Here is a 15,377-nt window from a genome sequence, read left to right on the forward strand (position 1 = left end):
GTCTGTATTTTCGGGTTCCCCACCCCAGGGGTGTAAGAGAGATCCTCAGAGGAGTATGAGGAACCTTCATCTCCCGACGCCATCTTGTCCCATGTTTGTCGTTGAGGGCCTCGCAGCATTTCACCGATATCGTGGCAAAGGGGGCCTCTATCCGCCCTCTGTTTTTTGTTTTTCCGACCCATCACACACTTAGGTAGGTATGTGGTAACTTGGTGCCAGTTTTTGGCTCTATTTGGCCTTTTATCGCTGTAGATTAATTCAGAAGCTCGGAGCTCGGGTAAAGTGCGGCCGCTCCGTTCGGCTGCTAGCTCCGCCCCCCACGGTAAATGTTTTTATCTCCACTTGTGTTTACTCCAATATATTTACAACAACACTTGTTATAAATGCAGATTATTATCTGATTTCTTCTCTATTTACTTTTCCAGGGAGGTCGTTATAGAGGCTCAGTGAAGGATTTTCCAGACTTTGATGCCAGTCAAGATGCAGAAACTCTTTATAAAGCCATGAAAGGTTTTGGTAAGTTGACTTTATGTGTATACACTGAATACAAAGTTTATTTAGTCTGTTAAGCCTCCCCACCCTTCACTTTCACTCAAGCATCAGTTTAATAACAGCAGTAGAAACAAAGTTCTGCTTTGGATAGTCAGTTCCTCTATCTGATAAAACGTAAGTAGAAATTCTTACTGAACTCTCCATATTCTTCAAGATTCTTCATATGGTTCATAATATACTGGGTTCTTTATTGCACTCAGATGGAAATTGCAAAAGCAATATAAGCACACAGTGTACTCACAGTGTGTCACTCACTGACACACACACACATTTACTGACAGTCAAACACTCACCTCCCTGGGGTCCAGTGTGGGGCAGCTCCTCACTCCTCCCGCCCGCTGTGATGATGTCATATTCCGGCTCCAGGCATCACAGACTGCGTGCGAGGGAGGAGTGAGAGGCTGCAAGAACAGCCTCCCTCATCGCCTGGCTTCTCTGTCCCCCTCTCCTCAGGACAGGTCACTGGCATTTTTTGGCAGAGCAGGCACCTGCCATCAAGGTAAGCAGGTGCCTGCTCTGCCTTACCTAATACAGCTTGGTGGTGCCCTGCGGTGGCCAGATGGCCACCTCCTGGGCCCCCTGCGACAAGGCTTCTGTGGGCGCCCCCACCTTCAGGCACCATGAGGATCGGCCCGGCACTGGGGGCGACACAAGAATGCCTAGTTCGCCTAACGGTGGCGCTGGCCCTGCGTGTGTGTGTGTGTGTGTGCGCGAAGGGTGTAGTGTGTGTGTGTGTGAAGGGTGCAGTGTGTGTGTTAGGTATGCAGTGAGTGTAAGGGTGTAGTGCAAGCATGTCAACTCAAAGGCTAACACGGACCAAATAAACAAGTTTTAAGTTCATGTAGGCAGCAAAAAAAACTAAAACTTCAGTTTTCATAGAAATGTAGGTTTATTTAGAAAAGTAGAGTATAAAAAAAGTTGCCTAACTGACACTGGATGTCCTCACGTTCGTAGGACTTTAAAGTAAACAAAAGAGCAAATGTATTTAAAGGAGATGTGCATTTGCATATAACCAATGTTTCCAACTACCTTGATATATTAAGAAAAGTTTGGTAATAGGACTGAAATAATGAATGTATGCTGTTGCACAGCTGTAAAAAACAAACAACGTTATCTTGTTGATTTTTGAAGTCCTATGAGTCTGTTCTTCACTTTGGCAGGCTATTGGAAAGCTTTGGAAGGCTATTGTGCATGTGTAGGAAAAAGCTGCGCGTTTCCCCCCCAAACTAATACAGTGCCCCGCCCCCATAAAATAAACACACTGCCCACTCCCTCCTCCAATTTAATTTAATGCCTGCCCTCCCTCAAATGAATGCACTGCACTCCCTCCTCAATTTAACATGCAACATAGGAAGGTCCCCCAAGCCCCTCTTCCACTACCTCACTATGGTCCCCCAAACCCATGTTACACTACCTCAAAATGAGTGTGGCTTGCTTGTGGGATGAGTGTGGCATGCGATCGGCCATGGGAAGGAAGACAAGAATCAGAAAGGAAATATCTTTCCTCTCTTGCGGCTTGTCGCAGTCACAACACAAAGTTGCCCCAGGGCATGTGGGCCACAAATATAACCATTATGGGCCACATGCGGCCCATGGGCCACAAGTTCGACATGCATTGTGTAGTGTGTGTGAGGGGGCAGTGTGTATGTTGTGCATGTGTGTGTGAGGGTGCTGTGCTTTTGTGAGGGTTGCTGTGTGTGCGTGAAGGGTGCTGTGTGTGCGGAGTGCTTTGGATGTGTGAGGGGGCAGTGTGTGTGAGGGGTGGAGTGCGTGAGGGGTAGAATGTATGTGAGAGGTAATGTGTGTGTGGGGGGAAATCTGTGTGTGGTGGCAGTGTGTGTGAGGGGGCAGTGTCTGTGTGTGAGGGGGCAGTCATTATGTGAGTGAGGGGGCAGAAGGTGTGTGTAGTGTAGGGTGTGTGTGAAGGGTGCATAGGATCTAAGCTGTGTGTAGGTGGGTGAGATGTGAATATCTATCTTGATGTCGCCCCCTCCCACCCCCCTTCTTACCTTTTACCAGGATGGGGGGGCATAATGTTCCTCTGCTGGAACTAAGTGCCAGCAGGCCAGTGAGGGAGTTGTTGAGGGCTTACAGTAAGGCTTGCTCTGCATGGGCTGGCAGAGGAGATGAAAGGAACCCCTCTGACGGCCTTGGTCCATGGCCATCGAGGCTCACTGGGCATTTTCTGCAGAACCCACCATCGCCCACCTGAAATCCCAAATCGCCCACTAGTGGGCAGTAGGGATCAGGTTGACTACCCCTGGTGTAGACATTCTCAGTACACAGATATTTCTTTCTGTTTTGTTACTTTTTGCTCAACTTGTGAGAAATTCCAATGAGAACATTTACAGAGAAACCATCATTAACATTACTTATATAGCATCAGTCGTTCGCATGTGTTAATGACCCCCTATTCATTGACATTTGTGTTGTCTTACTGATACTTTTGGGTCATGTGTGAACCTCAAAGTTATATTTTTCATCCTCAATCTATGTGAAGTTGAAAAGTCATAAACATTTTCTTTTTTTAAATTGTATTTTCCTTTCTTGCAGGCAGTGATAAAGAAGCCATACTGGACCTCATCACAACCAGGAGGAACCACCAGCGTATTGAAATCATCCAGGCCTACAAATCCCTCTATGGGAAGGTCCGTACACAAACCTATAATCTTTTAACTGATTAGGTACCTAAAAAAACATAAAACACAAATTCTTAACTGCTGAGATTATCTAGTTGCCAAGACAGGATTCTTTAGGACAGTTTTTCATGAGATCCAAATTTGGTTGCTCATTGTATTTTTTTGGGTCCCCAACATCATATTAATTAATCTTTAGACAATTTCTCAAGTTAAACTAGTTAATTTAGCAGTGCTGCCTTTGTCCTATCTAAAATAGAGAATGGTCTAATTTTGAAATAATGAATTTTACTATTTATTAAATTGTAGTCACTGTGCTAATGTTCCTATCAAATAAAGGTGGAGATCCACTTGTTTAGGACGAGTAATTACATGAAAAATCCAGAGACTAGAATTTTCACCATGTGTACAGTAGCTATGTTCCAGAATGCACATTGGGCTAAAAAAAACATTTTTACTAACAAGATGCTCATTGTGTAGTGGCATATTTACCACTACACAAGTTGCTTATATCTGTTTGAACCAAGTTGCTTATATCTGTTTTGTGATTTTATTTATGTGTGCTGTATCAAATGTATCTGCTATTACTGCCCAGTAGAAGTGGACAAGGAGTCCCTTTACCACAGGGAAATCCACCAACAGAGAGTCATTAAGTGGTCCTCGTTGGGACACTCTGAACTCTGGCTCTTTGTTGAGAGTGTGATATCCCCAATACTCCTTTACTCTCTGCACTAGATTTCAAACTCTGATGTGGCTCACTTTACTAGGATGTTATGGGTATGGAAACTATACAGTGCCTTGCAAAAGTATTCACCCCCTTGACTTTTGACCTATTTTGTTACATTACAGCATTAGGTTCAATGTTTTATTAGTCTGCATTTTATGTGATGGATCAGAACACAATAGTCTAAGTTGGTGAAGTGAAATGAGAAAAATATATACATAAAACTATTTTTTAGAAATAGAAAACAGAAAATTGTCATGTGCGTATCTATTCACCCCCTTTGTTATGAAGCCCATAAAAAACTCTGGTGCAACCAATTAGAAACATAGAAACATAGAATGTGACGGCAGATAAGAACCATTCGGCCCATCTAGTCTGCCCAATTTTCTAAATACTTTCATTAGTCCCTGGCCTTATCTTATAGTTAGGATAGCCTTATGCCTATTCCACGCATGCTTAAACTCCTTTACTGTGTTAACCTCTACCACTTCAGCTGGAAGGCTATTCCATGCATCCACTACCCTCTCAGTAAAGTAATACTCCCTGATATTATTTTTAAACCTTTGTCCCTCTAACTTAAGACTATGTCCTCTTGTTGTGTTAGTTTTTCTTCTTATAGATTACCTTCAGAAGTCACATAATTAGTGAAATGATGTCCACCTGTGTGCAATCTAAGTGTCACATATGTAAATGTTTGGAATGGCGTAGTCAAAGCCCAGACCTCAATCCAATAGAAAATCTGTGGTCAGACTTAAAGATTGCTGTTTACAAGCGCAAACCATCAAACTTGAAGGAGCTGGAGCAGTTTTGCAAGGAGGAATGGGCAAAAATCCCAGTGGTAAGATGTGGCAAGCTCATAGAGACTTATCCAAAGCGACTTGGAGCTGTGATTGCTGCAAAAGGTGGCTCTACAAAGTATTGACTTTAGGGGGGTGAATAGTTATGCACATTTTCTTTTTCTGTTATTTTGTCCTATTTGTTGTTTGCTTCACAGTAAAAAAAAAATCTTCAAAGTTGTGGGCACGTTCTGTAAATTAAATGATGCAAATCCTCAACTAATCCATGTTAATTCCAGGTTGTGAGGCAACAAAACACAGAAAATGCCAAGGGGGGTAAATACTTTTGCAAGGCACTGTATACAGGGACGTATTAGCCGCAAGGAAAACAAGGCATTTGCCTTGGGCGGCATTTTCCAGGGGGCGGCAAAAAAAGCCACCCTAAATGCCCAGGGCAAATGCTTGTTAGCCTTGCGCCGCCCTCAGAGTGATGCCGGGAGCCGGAATATGACGTCATGTTCATGTTTGCGTGTGTGTATTAGTGAGTGTGTGTGTGTCTGTTAGTGTGTGTGTCTGTTAGTGTGTGTGTCTGTTAGTGTGTGTGTCTGTTAGTGTGTGTGTCTGTTAGTGTGTGTGACTGTTAGTGTGTGTGACTGTTAGTGTGTGTCTGTTAGTGTGTGTGTGACTGTTAGTGTGTGTGTTTGTGTCTGTTAGTGTGTGTGTTTGTGTCTGTTAGTGAGTGTGTGTGTGTCTGTTAGTGAGTGTGTGTGTGTCTGTTAGTGAGTGTGTGTGTGTGTCTGTTAGTGAGTGTGTCTGTGTGTGTCTGTTAGTGTGTGTCTGTTAGTGAGTGTATTTCAGGGAGTGTGTCTGTTAGAGAGTGTGTGTGTCTGCTAATGACTGTATGTGTTTGTTAGTGAGTGTGTATGTCTGTTAGCTAGTGTATGCGTGCCTGTCAGTAAATGTGTGTGTGTGTGTGTGTATTTAGAAGGCGGGGAAGGGGGGGCAGCACAAAACCAGGATACACCACTGACTGTATATACACTGCTCAAAAAAATAAAGGGAACACTTAAACAACACAATGTAACTCCAAGTCAATCACACTTCTGTGAAATCAAATTGTCCACTTAGGAAGCAACACTGAGTGACAATCAATTTCACATGCTGTTGTGCAAATGGGATAGACAACAGGTGGAAATTATAGGCAATTAGCAAGACACCCCAATAAAGGAGTGGTTCTGCAGGTGGTGACCACGGACCACTTCTCAGTTGCTATGCTTCCTGGCTGATGTTTTGGTCACTTTTGAACTTTTGCTTTCACTCTAGTGGTAGCATGAGACGGAGTCTACAACCCACACAAGTGGCTGAGGTATTGCAGCTCATCCAGGATGGCACATCAATGCGAGCTGTGGCAAGAAGGTTTGCTGTGTCTGTCAGCGTAGTGTCCAGAGCATGGAGGCGCTACCAGGAGACAGGCCAGTACATCAGGAGGCGTGGAGGAGGCCGTAAGAGTGCAACAACCCAGCAACAGGACCGCTACCTCCGCCTTTGTGCAAGGAGGAACAGGAGGAGCACTGCCAGAGCAGGCCACAAATGTGCATGTGACCACTGCAGGCCACAAATGTGCATGTGACCACTGACTGTATATACATGGAGGTGCTACCAGAAGACAGGCCAGTACATCAGGAGACGTGGAGGAGGCCGTAGGAGGGCAAAAACCCAGCAGCAGGACCGCTACCTCCACCTTTGTGCAAGGAGGAACAGGAGGAGCACTGCCAGAGCCCTGCAAAATAATCTACAGCAGGCCACAAACGTGCATGTGTCTGCTCAAACGGTCAGAAACAGACTCCATGAGGGTGGTATGAGAGCCCGACATCCACAGGTGGGGGTTGTGCTTACAGCCCAACACCGTGCAGGACGTTTGGCATTTGCAAGAGAACACCAAGATTGGCAAATTCGCCACTGGCGCCCTGTGCTCTTCACAGATGAAAGCAGGTTCACACTGAGCACATGTGACAGACAAGAAAGAGTCTGTAGACGCTGTGGAGAACGTTCTGCTACCAGCAACATCCTCCAGCATGACCGGTTTGGCAGTGGGTTAGTAATGGTGTGGGGTGGCATTTCTTTGAGGGCTGCACAGCCCTCCATGTGCTTGCCAGAGGTAGCCTGACTGCCATTAGGTACCGAGATGAGATCCTCAGAACCCTTGTGAGACCATATGCTGGTGCGGTTGGCCTTGGGTTCCTCCTAATGCAAGACAATGCTAGACCTCATGTGGCTGGAGTGTGTCAGCAGTTTCTGCAAGACAAAGGCATTGATGCTATGGACTGGCCCGCCAGTTCCCCAGACCTGATTCCAATTGAGTACATCTGGGACATCATGTCTCGCTCCATCCACCAACGTCACGTTGCACCACAGACTGTCCAGGAGTTGGCAGATGCTTTAGTCCAGGTCTGGGAGGAGATCCCTCAGGAGACCATCCTCCAACTCATCAGGAGCATGCACAGGCATTGTAGGGCGGTCATACAGGCACGTGGAGGCCACACACACACTGCTGAGCCTAATTTTGACTTGTTTTAAGGACATTACATCAAAGTTGGATCAGCCTGTAGTGTGTTTTTCCACTTTAATTTTGAATGTGACTCCAAATCCAGACCTACGTGGGTTGAAAAATTTGATTTCCATTTTTTAATGTTTGTGTGATTTTGTTGTCAGCACATTCAACTATGTAAAGAACAAAGTATTTCAGAAGAATATTTAATTCATTCAGATCCAGGATGTGTTATTTTTGTTTTTTCCCTTTATTTTTTTGAGCAGTGTATATATATATATATTGCCTAAAGGAACACTATGGTGTCAGGAATACAAACATGTATACATGATACTATAGTTTTAAACTACCTATTTAGGTCTTTCCCCTACATCACTTTAAAAAGGTTTTTACTCACCTTTTTTCTCACGCTGTGTTGGCTCTAGACTCCATGGCTAGATCATCAATCTTGTCAGCGCTTAGTAGATAGTCCCCTTAGATTGAATTAGGGGTATACACTTACACAAATATACCTGCAACAATTAACAACAGCCAGGGCCGTCTTTAACGCGGGGCAAACGGGGCAGCTGCCCCGGGCCCTGTCCCTGCTGGGGGGCCCAAGACAGCTGCTCCGTTTGCCCCGGCCCGCAGACTATGGGGGCCCATCGGGTGGCCCATGCACTTAGGGCCACCCGGTGGGCCTGTGTCAGCAGGGGCCCGGTCGGGCGCTGTGGCGCTTTAACAGCGCGACCAGGCCCTTGCTTTTCGGCAGCCGTCTGGGAGGAAGTGACCGCCGCGCGTCACTTCCTCCCACAGAAACCGGAACCGCGCGGGAGGAAGGAGGACCAGCTGCTCAGAAGGGGGCCAGGCCGGGAGAGAGCGAGAGCTTAACTCCCAGCCACCCCAGCCAGCCCACTGGACCCCAGGGAATCCACCTCCAGGAAAAGGTAAGAAACTCTGAGTCTGAGTCTGGAATGTCTGAGTGTGTGTGTGTCAGTATATATGTATGTCTATCTTGGTGTATGTGTGTTTCAGTATGTCTGTCTGTGTGTATGTGTGCCAGAATGTCTGAAAAAAATGTTTGTTTGTTTTTTTGTAAATGTGTATATAATTTTAAAGCTGCAGTGATGTAGTTAAATTAAATAATTCACTGCGCAAGCTATTCGGTTTGAATAAAGAAAAGTGTTTTCATCTTACAATGATTTAACTGAAGGGACTTATTGAAATACACATACTCCTTATGAGGCATAAAATGATTCATGCAAAAATACACTGCACTGCATTGATCGAGTGTTTATGTAAACATTTAGGAATGTATGTATTATATGATTAAATCTGTTATGTGCAGAAATATGTACAGGAGAACCATATCCACGGCTGCACAGTCTAAAAACAGCTACAAGCAATCAGTTACCATTTTACTTCTCGGGCTTTCACTAAACGAAATAAACAGCATTTGTTATGTAAATCTAGAGCAAAATCTCTGTCCCTGGCATTTGACATCATTATCGACATTGAGATGTCATTGACTCTTTTTATACATGTATTTTTTTATTCACCATTTTGGATGATATGTAAACCCACTGCGAGGAAACACATTAATACATACATCATGTGCTTTATGTGCAGTCATACCTAAATATCAAACGTTTAAATAACTTGAGCTATTTTTTTTGATTAGAAGAGAGGGTTGGGAAAAATAAAATAATCACATTGCAACTGATTATGTAAAATCGTTTACTGAATTTTGGAAAACGGAGCACTGTTGCATTTGAATTTTGCATGAATGTCTGAGTGTGTGTGTGTGTGTGTCAGTATATATGTATGTCTATCTGTGTGTATGTGTGTTTCAGTATGTCTGTCTGCGTGTATGTGTGCCAGAATGTCTGTCAGTGTGTCAGTATGTCTGTGTGTGCATGAGTCTGTCAGTGTCCCTGTGGTTCTGTATGTCTGTGTGTTTCAGTGTGAGTGTCAAAATGTCTGTATGTGTGTGTGTCTGTGTGTATGTGTGTTTCAGTATGTCTGTCTGTCTGTGTGTATGTGTACCAGAATGTCTGTCAGTGTGTCAGTATGTCTGTGTGTGTGTGAGTCTGTCAGTGTCTGTGTGGTTCAGTATGTATGTGTGTTTCAGTATGGCTGTCTGTGAGTGTCGAAATGTCTGTATATGTGTATGTCTGTCAGTTTCTGTGTGTATGTGTGTTTCAGTATGTCTGTCTGTGTGTATGTGTGACAGAATGTCTGTGTGAGTCTGTCAATGTCCGTGTGGTTCTGTATGTCTGTGTTTGTCAATATGTCTGTCAGTGTATGTGTGTTTCAGTATGTCCATCTGTCTGTGTGTATATGTGCCAGTATGTCTGTCAGTGTATCTGTATGTCTGTGTGGTTCAGTATGTCTTTGTGTATGTGTGTTTCAGTATAGCTGTCTGTGTCAGTACGTCTGTCAGAATGTGTCTCTGTATCTGTATGTTGTCCATTTGCGTTTGTGTGTGTGTGTATCTGTATGTGTCAGTGTTTGTATCTGTATATCTGCATGTGTGTCAGTGTGTGTGTACCTTTTGTATCTGCATGTATGTCAGTGTTTGTATCTGTGTGTGTGTCAGTGTCTGTGTGTATCTGTATGTTCTTGTGTGTATCTATATGCGGTCAGTGTGTATCTGCATGTGTGTCAGGTAGTGTATTTGTGTGTATCTATATGTAGTCAGGGGGGCCCAAGTAAATGCTTGCCCAGGGTCCAATCAAAATTAAAGACGGCCCTGACAACAGCTATGTGATACAATATAGAACGTAAAAGTATCAATGCTGCTGATTGTAACAATAAAGGTTCAATATGAAGCAGAATAATATAGCAGTCCAAAGTGTATAATTAAATGGCAGAGTCCAAATAAATATGAGGAAGTCCACAGAGTTGTTGGAAACATACACTGAGGCTTGAAATCCCTTAAAAAGACAAAAAATAAAACATAGTATAATACTGTATTTAATGTCTTAGCATAAAAAGGGAATTCCCCTCCCAAACATAGAAACCCAAATCTATGTTGGGGAGGGGAATTCCCTTTTTATGCTAAGACATTAAAGGGACACTCCAGGCACCCAGACCACTTCTGCTCATTGGAGTGGTCTGGGTGCCAACTCCCACTACTCTTAACCCTGCAAGTGTAATTATTGCAGTTTTTCATAAACTGCAATAATTACCTTGCAGGGTTAACTCCACCTCTAGTGGCTGTCTACTAGACAGCCACTAGAGGAAACTTCCTGCTCTATAGCACAGGAAACCTGTGCTAGAGCGTCGCTGGACGTCCTCACGCTGTGTGAGGACCTCCAGCGTCGCTCAAAACCCCATAGGAAAGCATTGAAATGATTTTTCAATGCTTTCCTATGGAGAGACGTAATGCGCATGCGCGGCATTGCCGCGCATGCACATTAGGTCTCATCGGCCGGTGGGCGGGATCAGTCTCACCCACCGGCCGACGCAATGGACAGGAGGAGCGTCGCGGAGGAGGAGACAGCGGCGAGGGACATCGCAGCTGCCTCAGGTAAGTGACTGAAGGGGTTTTCACCCCTTCAGTAACCAGGGATTGGGGGGTGGGAGGGAGAGGGACCCTCCAGTGCCAGGAAAACGGATCGTTTTCCTGGCACTGGAGTTTCCCTTTAAATACAGTATTATACTATGTTTATTTTCTGTCTTTTTTAAGGGATTTCAAGCATAAATGCATGTTTCCAACGACTCTGTGGACTTCCTCATATTTCTTTGGACCCTGCCATTTAATTGTTGCAGGTATATTTGTGTAAGTGTATACCCCTAATTCAATCTAAGGGGACTATCTACTAAGCGCTGACAACACAATCCCCCCAAAAATTGCTTTGAATTTGGGAAATTCCTTTTTTTTGTTTAGCAGCTGCAATCTAGAGGTACTTTGTACCATTCCATATAAGTTGATTATATATATTATTTTGTGCGCTCTCTTTTTCACTTTATTATAGATCATCAATCTTGATGATCTCAGCCAGTCCAATGCTTTCTTATAGGAAATCAATCAGCATCTCCCGTATAGCTGCATCTCTGTGAAGAAGGTTCTGTTCACACTGTGCAGCACTGCATAGGAAACATATCCAGTGACTGAGTGACTGCTACTAGAGGTGTTACTAGGCACTTCTACTAGGGATCTCCAGTGACTGTCTGCCACTAGAGATGTTACTAGGCTCCTCTTCTAGGGTGTTACAAGGCAATGTTTACATTGAAATGCCTGCTGAGACAGGCTATAGACACCAGAACCACTACATTGATATGTAGTAGTTCTGGTGACAATAGTGTCCCTTTAAGTAAAATAAAGTGTTTAATAAATGATCATACAGATGCTACATGCAAGATGCTACTTATAATAAAAAAGCTATTTTCCTCTTTCAAAGGATCTTATTGAAGATTTGAAATATGAACTGACTGGAAAATTTGAAAGACTCATAGTAGGGTTGATGCGCCCTCCTGCATACTGTGATGCCAAGGAAATTAAGGATGCCATAGATGTAAGTACTTCATGTTGTCATTTCCATTAATTCAATCTTAAACTTTTGATATCTTTTATCAGTTTATATTTGTTTGGAGACTTGTGTGTTCACTAAATTGTGGGTTCTTCTAAAAATTTGTGAAAATTCAGTACACTCCAACAAAGCCAAACTCTGTTCTACTTTTTGGCTGCTATAACATTTAACATTGGGTGTAGTATGAGACCCAATAAAGATTGATATTACTTGAAGTTTAATAAATCCAATCTTCATTTTGTTATCTCTTTCATTAAAGTATTTCTATAGCCGAGAAGAATGATCGGGTCAGCATTTTTTTAATATTTGATCAGAATAAATATTGTAACTTCTTGATCTCCTAATCATTACCTCTTTGTGCAGAGGAAGACACAGTTTCTGTAAAAAAAAAATAACATGTTCTAAAATCAGTGGTTTAATTAATTTATTTTTCATTTATTGATATTGTTATTTATATATGAGGCACATTTATTATTAAATAATAATTGAGGTATCTTTTTCAGTTTTTACAATCTTGGTTTAAAGGGCCACTACAGGCACAAAAACAACTTTAGCTTAATAAAGCGGTTTGGGTGTATAGATCATGCCTCTTCAGTTTCACAGCTTTTGATGCCTATATTGGCCCTTCAATGTTTTCATACTTCATGTGTAACAAAAGTCTTTTTCCTCTTAATCAATAAATAATCTGCCCGATCTAGCATTTTATGGAAATCTCATGAAGCCGAACAATCAATTTTTTCAATTATTAATGAGCAAAAGTGGAAATTATGAAAGAAGCCCAAGTAAAATGTGCTTTAATTGTACACATAAACAATACAGCAGCATTTTTCAATATTTCTATAGTTTTCTTGTATAATTAACGGTCTGTCTTTGTCTCTCATGTTTCTAATGTACTGGGCAGCACATATTGTATTTAGTATATAATTATTTATTAAATATAATGTTTTAAGACCATGCATAAACAAAAAGACTCAATTTGTCATCGTATAGTATCAGTATAAAATTCCATATTTAGTTCAAGAATGACATACATAAAGCATAAAGAAATACAAACAAAAACAAACAAATACCAAACATTTACATGAGCCTGTTCGGTGTAAAAAGCTAAGACTTCAGAGCCCATGAACGCATATATTGCATTTAGAATATTGATCTAATTATCACAAAATCATTGTTCATAGCAAATGCTTTCTACTAAATGATTACTTACTATGAGGTTTGGAAAAAGTAGGTTTATTTTGACATCGATCAATAAAAAAAAAACAATAGTGAGTTAAAAAGTCTGCACTATGGGGGGCGGGGCCTGACCGCTGAGAGCAGAGGATGCAGATTCGTTTAGCTCCTGCTCTGCGGCCCTAAATAAACAAATTTTGATAGCCGAAACGTGATCTGATCGGTCCAAAAAGACCACCAGATGACAGGCAAAACACAGGGGAATACATCGATGCCACACAAGCTACGATTCTGCCCTGCTGCACCTGCTCTTCCCATGAGGCCTACACACATGGCCGGCGTGAGGGAGACGGCCGCTCCCTCGCTGGCACTAACGGCTAACAAATGGAGACCGGACCCCCGTCCCCCCCCCTATGGACCGGTGGGGGTTATCCCGGTCCGCCCTCAGGGGACCCTGATACAGCCCGGCAAGAAAGCCGTGATGACACAGAGGCCCACTACAAGCAACAACATAGCACCAAAAATGGCGGAGGCGGCGTGCCACACCAGCACTTATAGCGAGTTACCAGAGGTCGAGCATCGGCTGGACAGGGCCTTCCAAGTCTTCTGGGAAAAGCTGGAGGCCCTCCTGTTCCCGACGGACCCAGAGGCCGAGCCGGATACCGAGCCACATGATCACCCACATAAGGTTAAGCGGAAGGTAGCACAGGCTCCCCCGGCATCAAATCACCCAGAGAACACGAGACTACAAGACACCCGCAGGCAGAGGGTGAACAGTGATCGACCTTGCGGCAACAGGAGCTTACCGACAGCCCTGCAACACAAGTGGACACCCATGCCGACGCACATCGACCCGCAATTATCAGCCAATGGAGATCCACCAACAGGAGACCAGACCCACATGGGACTTTGGCATACACAGACCTTCAGCCTCCCACCAAGGGGCATCGGGTGAATCACCCTCAGGGACACTCGGTGAGCATGTAATGCCTGCAGTAACCACATCACATGATGCCTTCCCGGTAATCTCGGGCAAGTTGCTGTTATATTGCTCCCCTCTACTCTCCAGGGCATTTAAGATTCACACTCGGACTGGAATACAGCTAAAGCCATGTTCTGTGCCTTGCAAGTTAAATATGATTTCCTTTTTGTTACTTATAGTTTACATTGAGCTCCAGTAATGTGCCTAGCATAGTCTGCAAACAATGATCTACCCAAGCCAGTACATTACTAAGATTATGTAGTCATATTTGTTAGGGCAATACTCACCTTAAGATAAGCTAATGTTCCACATAACCATAAGCCTGTATAACTGCAATGTATTCCCTTGCCTAATGAAACCTAGGTCTATACCTATAATGCAATATCTTGAAACATTAGTCTGAATAACCAATCATCGCCCCTGCTTCAAGTTTTCTCTTGTAAATAAGCTGATCACTAGCATTGTGCAGGGTAGCTACGTTACCACAATGTAAAAATGTAATGTGTTTAAAAAAAAAATTTAAATGTGCATTTCTTTTATGTGACATGACACTGTACAACTGCATGTATATCTTGGTTGGCTCTGCTGTCGTGGCACTGCGGACCATATTGTATTTTCTCTGCACAAAAAAATAAAGAATTTAAAAAAAAAAAAAAAAAAAAAAAAAAAGTCTGCACTATATATTTTTAGAATTGTTTTTTAGCCTATGAAAGTTTTTGACGACCGTGTTAAAATCTTCAGGATGTTCCTCATTTGGGAGATTAAATACCCAACAGATTAATGGTATGTGTTTTTAGTAATATCTATTACTATACCTATAAACTCATAACAAAAACCAGACACTAGATAAGTGTGCCTAAAATACAATTTAGCCCATTTGTGGTCACATATAAAACATATATACGTACATATGAACCATAGACATATGTACGTATATATGTTTTATATGTGACTTCGCTTATGTGCTATATTGTTTTTTAGGCGCGCTTAGCTATTGTCTGTTTTTTGTTATAACTTTATTTCCTCAAGTTTTTGGGAATCCTTGTAAGATTGGCTGCTGCCTTATTGTAAGTATATGGTGAGAACCTAATTTCTGTGTTTCTTTTTTTAAGATTATACCTATAAACTCCCCATTACTTTTTGCCTTATCTCATTCTCACCACTGGTTGTTTTTGTTGATATTTGTCTATTACACAGGCTTTTTCAGAGTAAGCATGGGGTATTTCACCACTCAATAGTGTTTTTATTCTGACATCTGTATTTTAATGTAAGATCAATAAACCTCCTTCTTCATCAACTTATAGAAAAGTACATTGAGATACTGAAGCTCTTAAGTATCTGGAGATTGCTCATTAAGCATTATACTGATTGTGTTACAGGGTGTTGGCACAGATGAGAAATGCCTTATAGAGATATTGGCCTCTCGTGATAACCAGCAAATTCATGCACTGGTGGAGGCTTATAAAGATGGT

The 15,377-nt window shown here is 42.7% G+C and overlaps 1 protein-coding gene across 1 annotated transcript in view; it reads left to right on the top strand.

Annotated features, from left to right (window-relative positions):
- ANXA6 (annexin A6) overlaps window positions 1-15,377 on the top strand; it is a 75,519-nt gene that overhangs the window by 19,966 nt on the left and 40,176 nt on the right. The window contains exons 3-6 of the mRNA XM_063447870.1: window positions 426-516; window positions 3,106-3,200; window positions 11,622-11,735; window positions 15,285-15,375. Of these exons, the coding sequence (XP_063303940.1) occupies window positions 426-516; window positions 3,106-3,200; window positions 11,622-11,735; window positions 15,285-15,375 (391 nt within the window). The remainder of the gene's footprint in view (window positions 1-425; window positions 517-3,105; window positions 3,201-11,621; window positions 11,736-15,284; window positions 15,376-15,377) is intronic.

The sequence above is a fragment of the Pelobates fuscus genome, chromosome 3 (assembly GCF_036172605.1).
Source record: "Pelobates fuscus isolate aPelFus1 chromosome 3, aPelFus1.pri, whole genome shotgun sequence".
In the NCBI taxonomy this organism is placed as follows: Eukaryota; Metazoa; Chordata; class Amphibia; order Anura; family Pelobatidae; genus Pelobates; species Pelobates fuscus.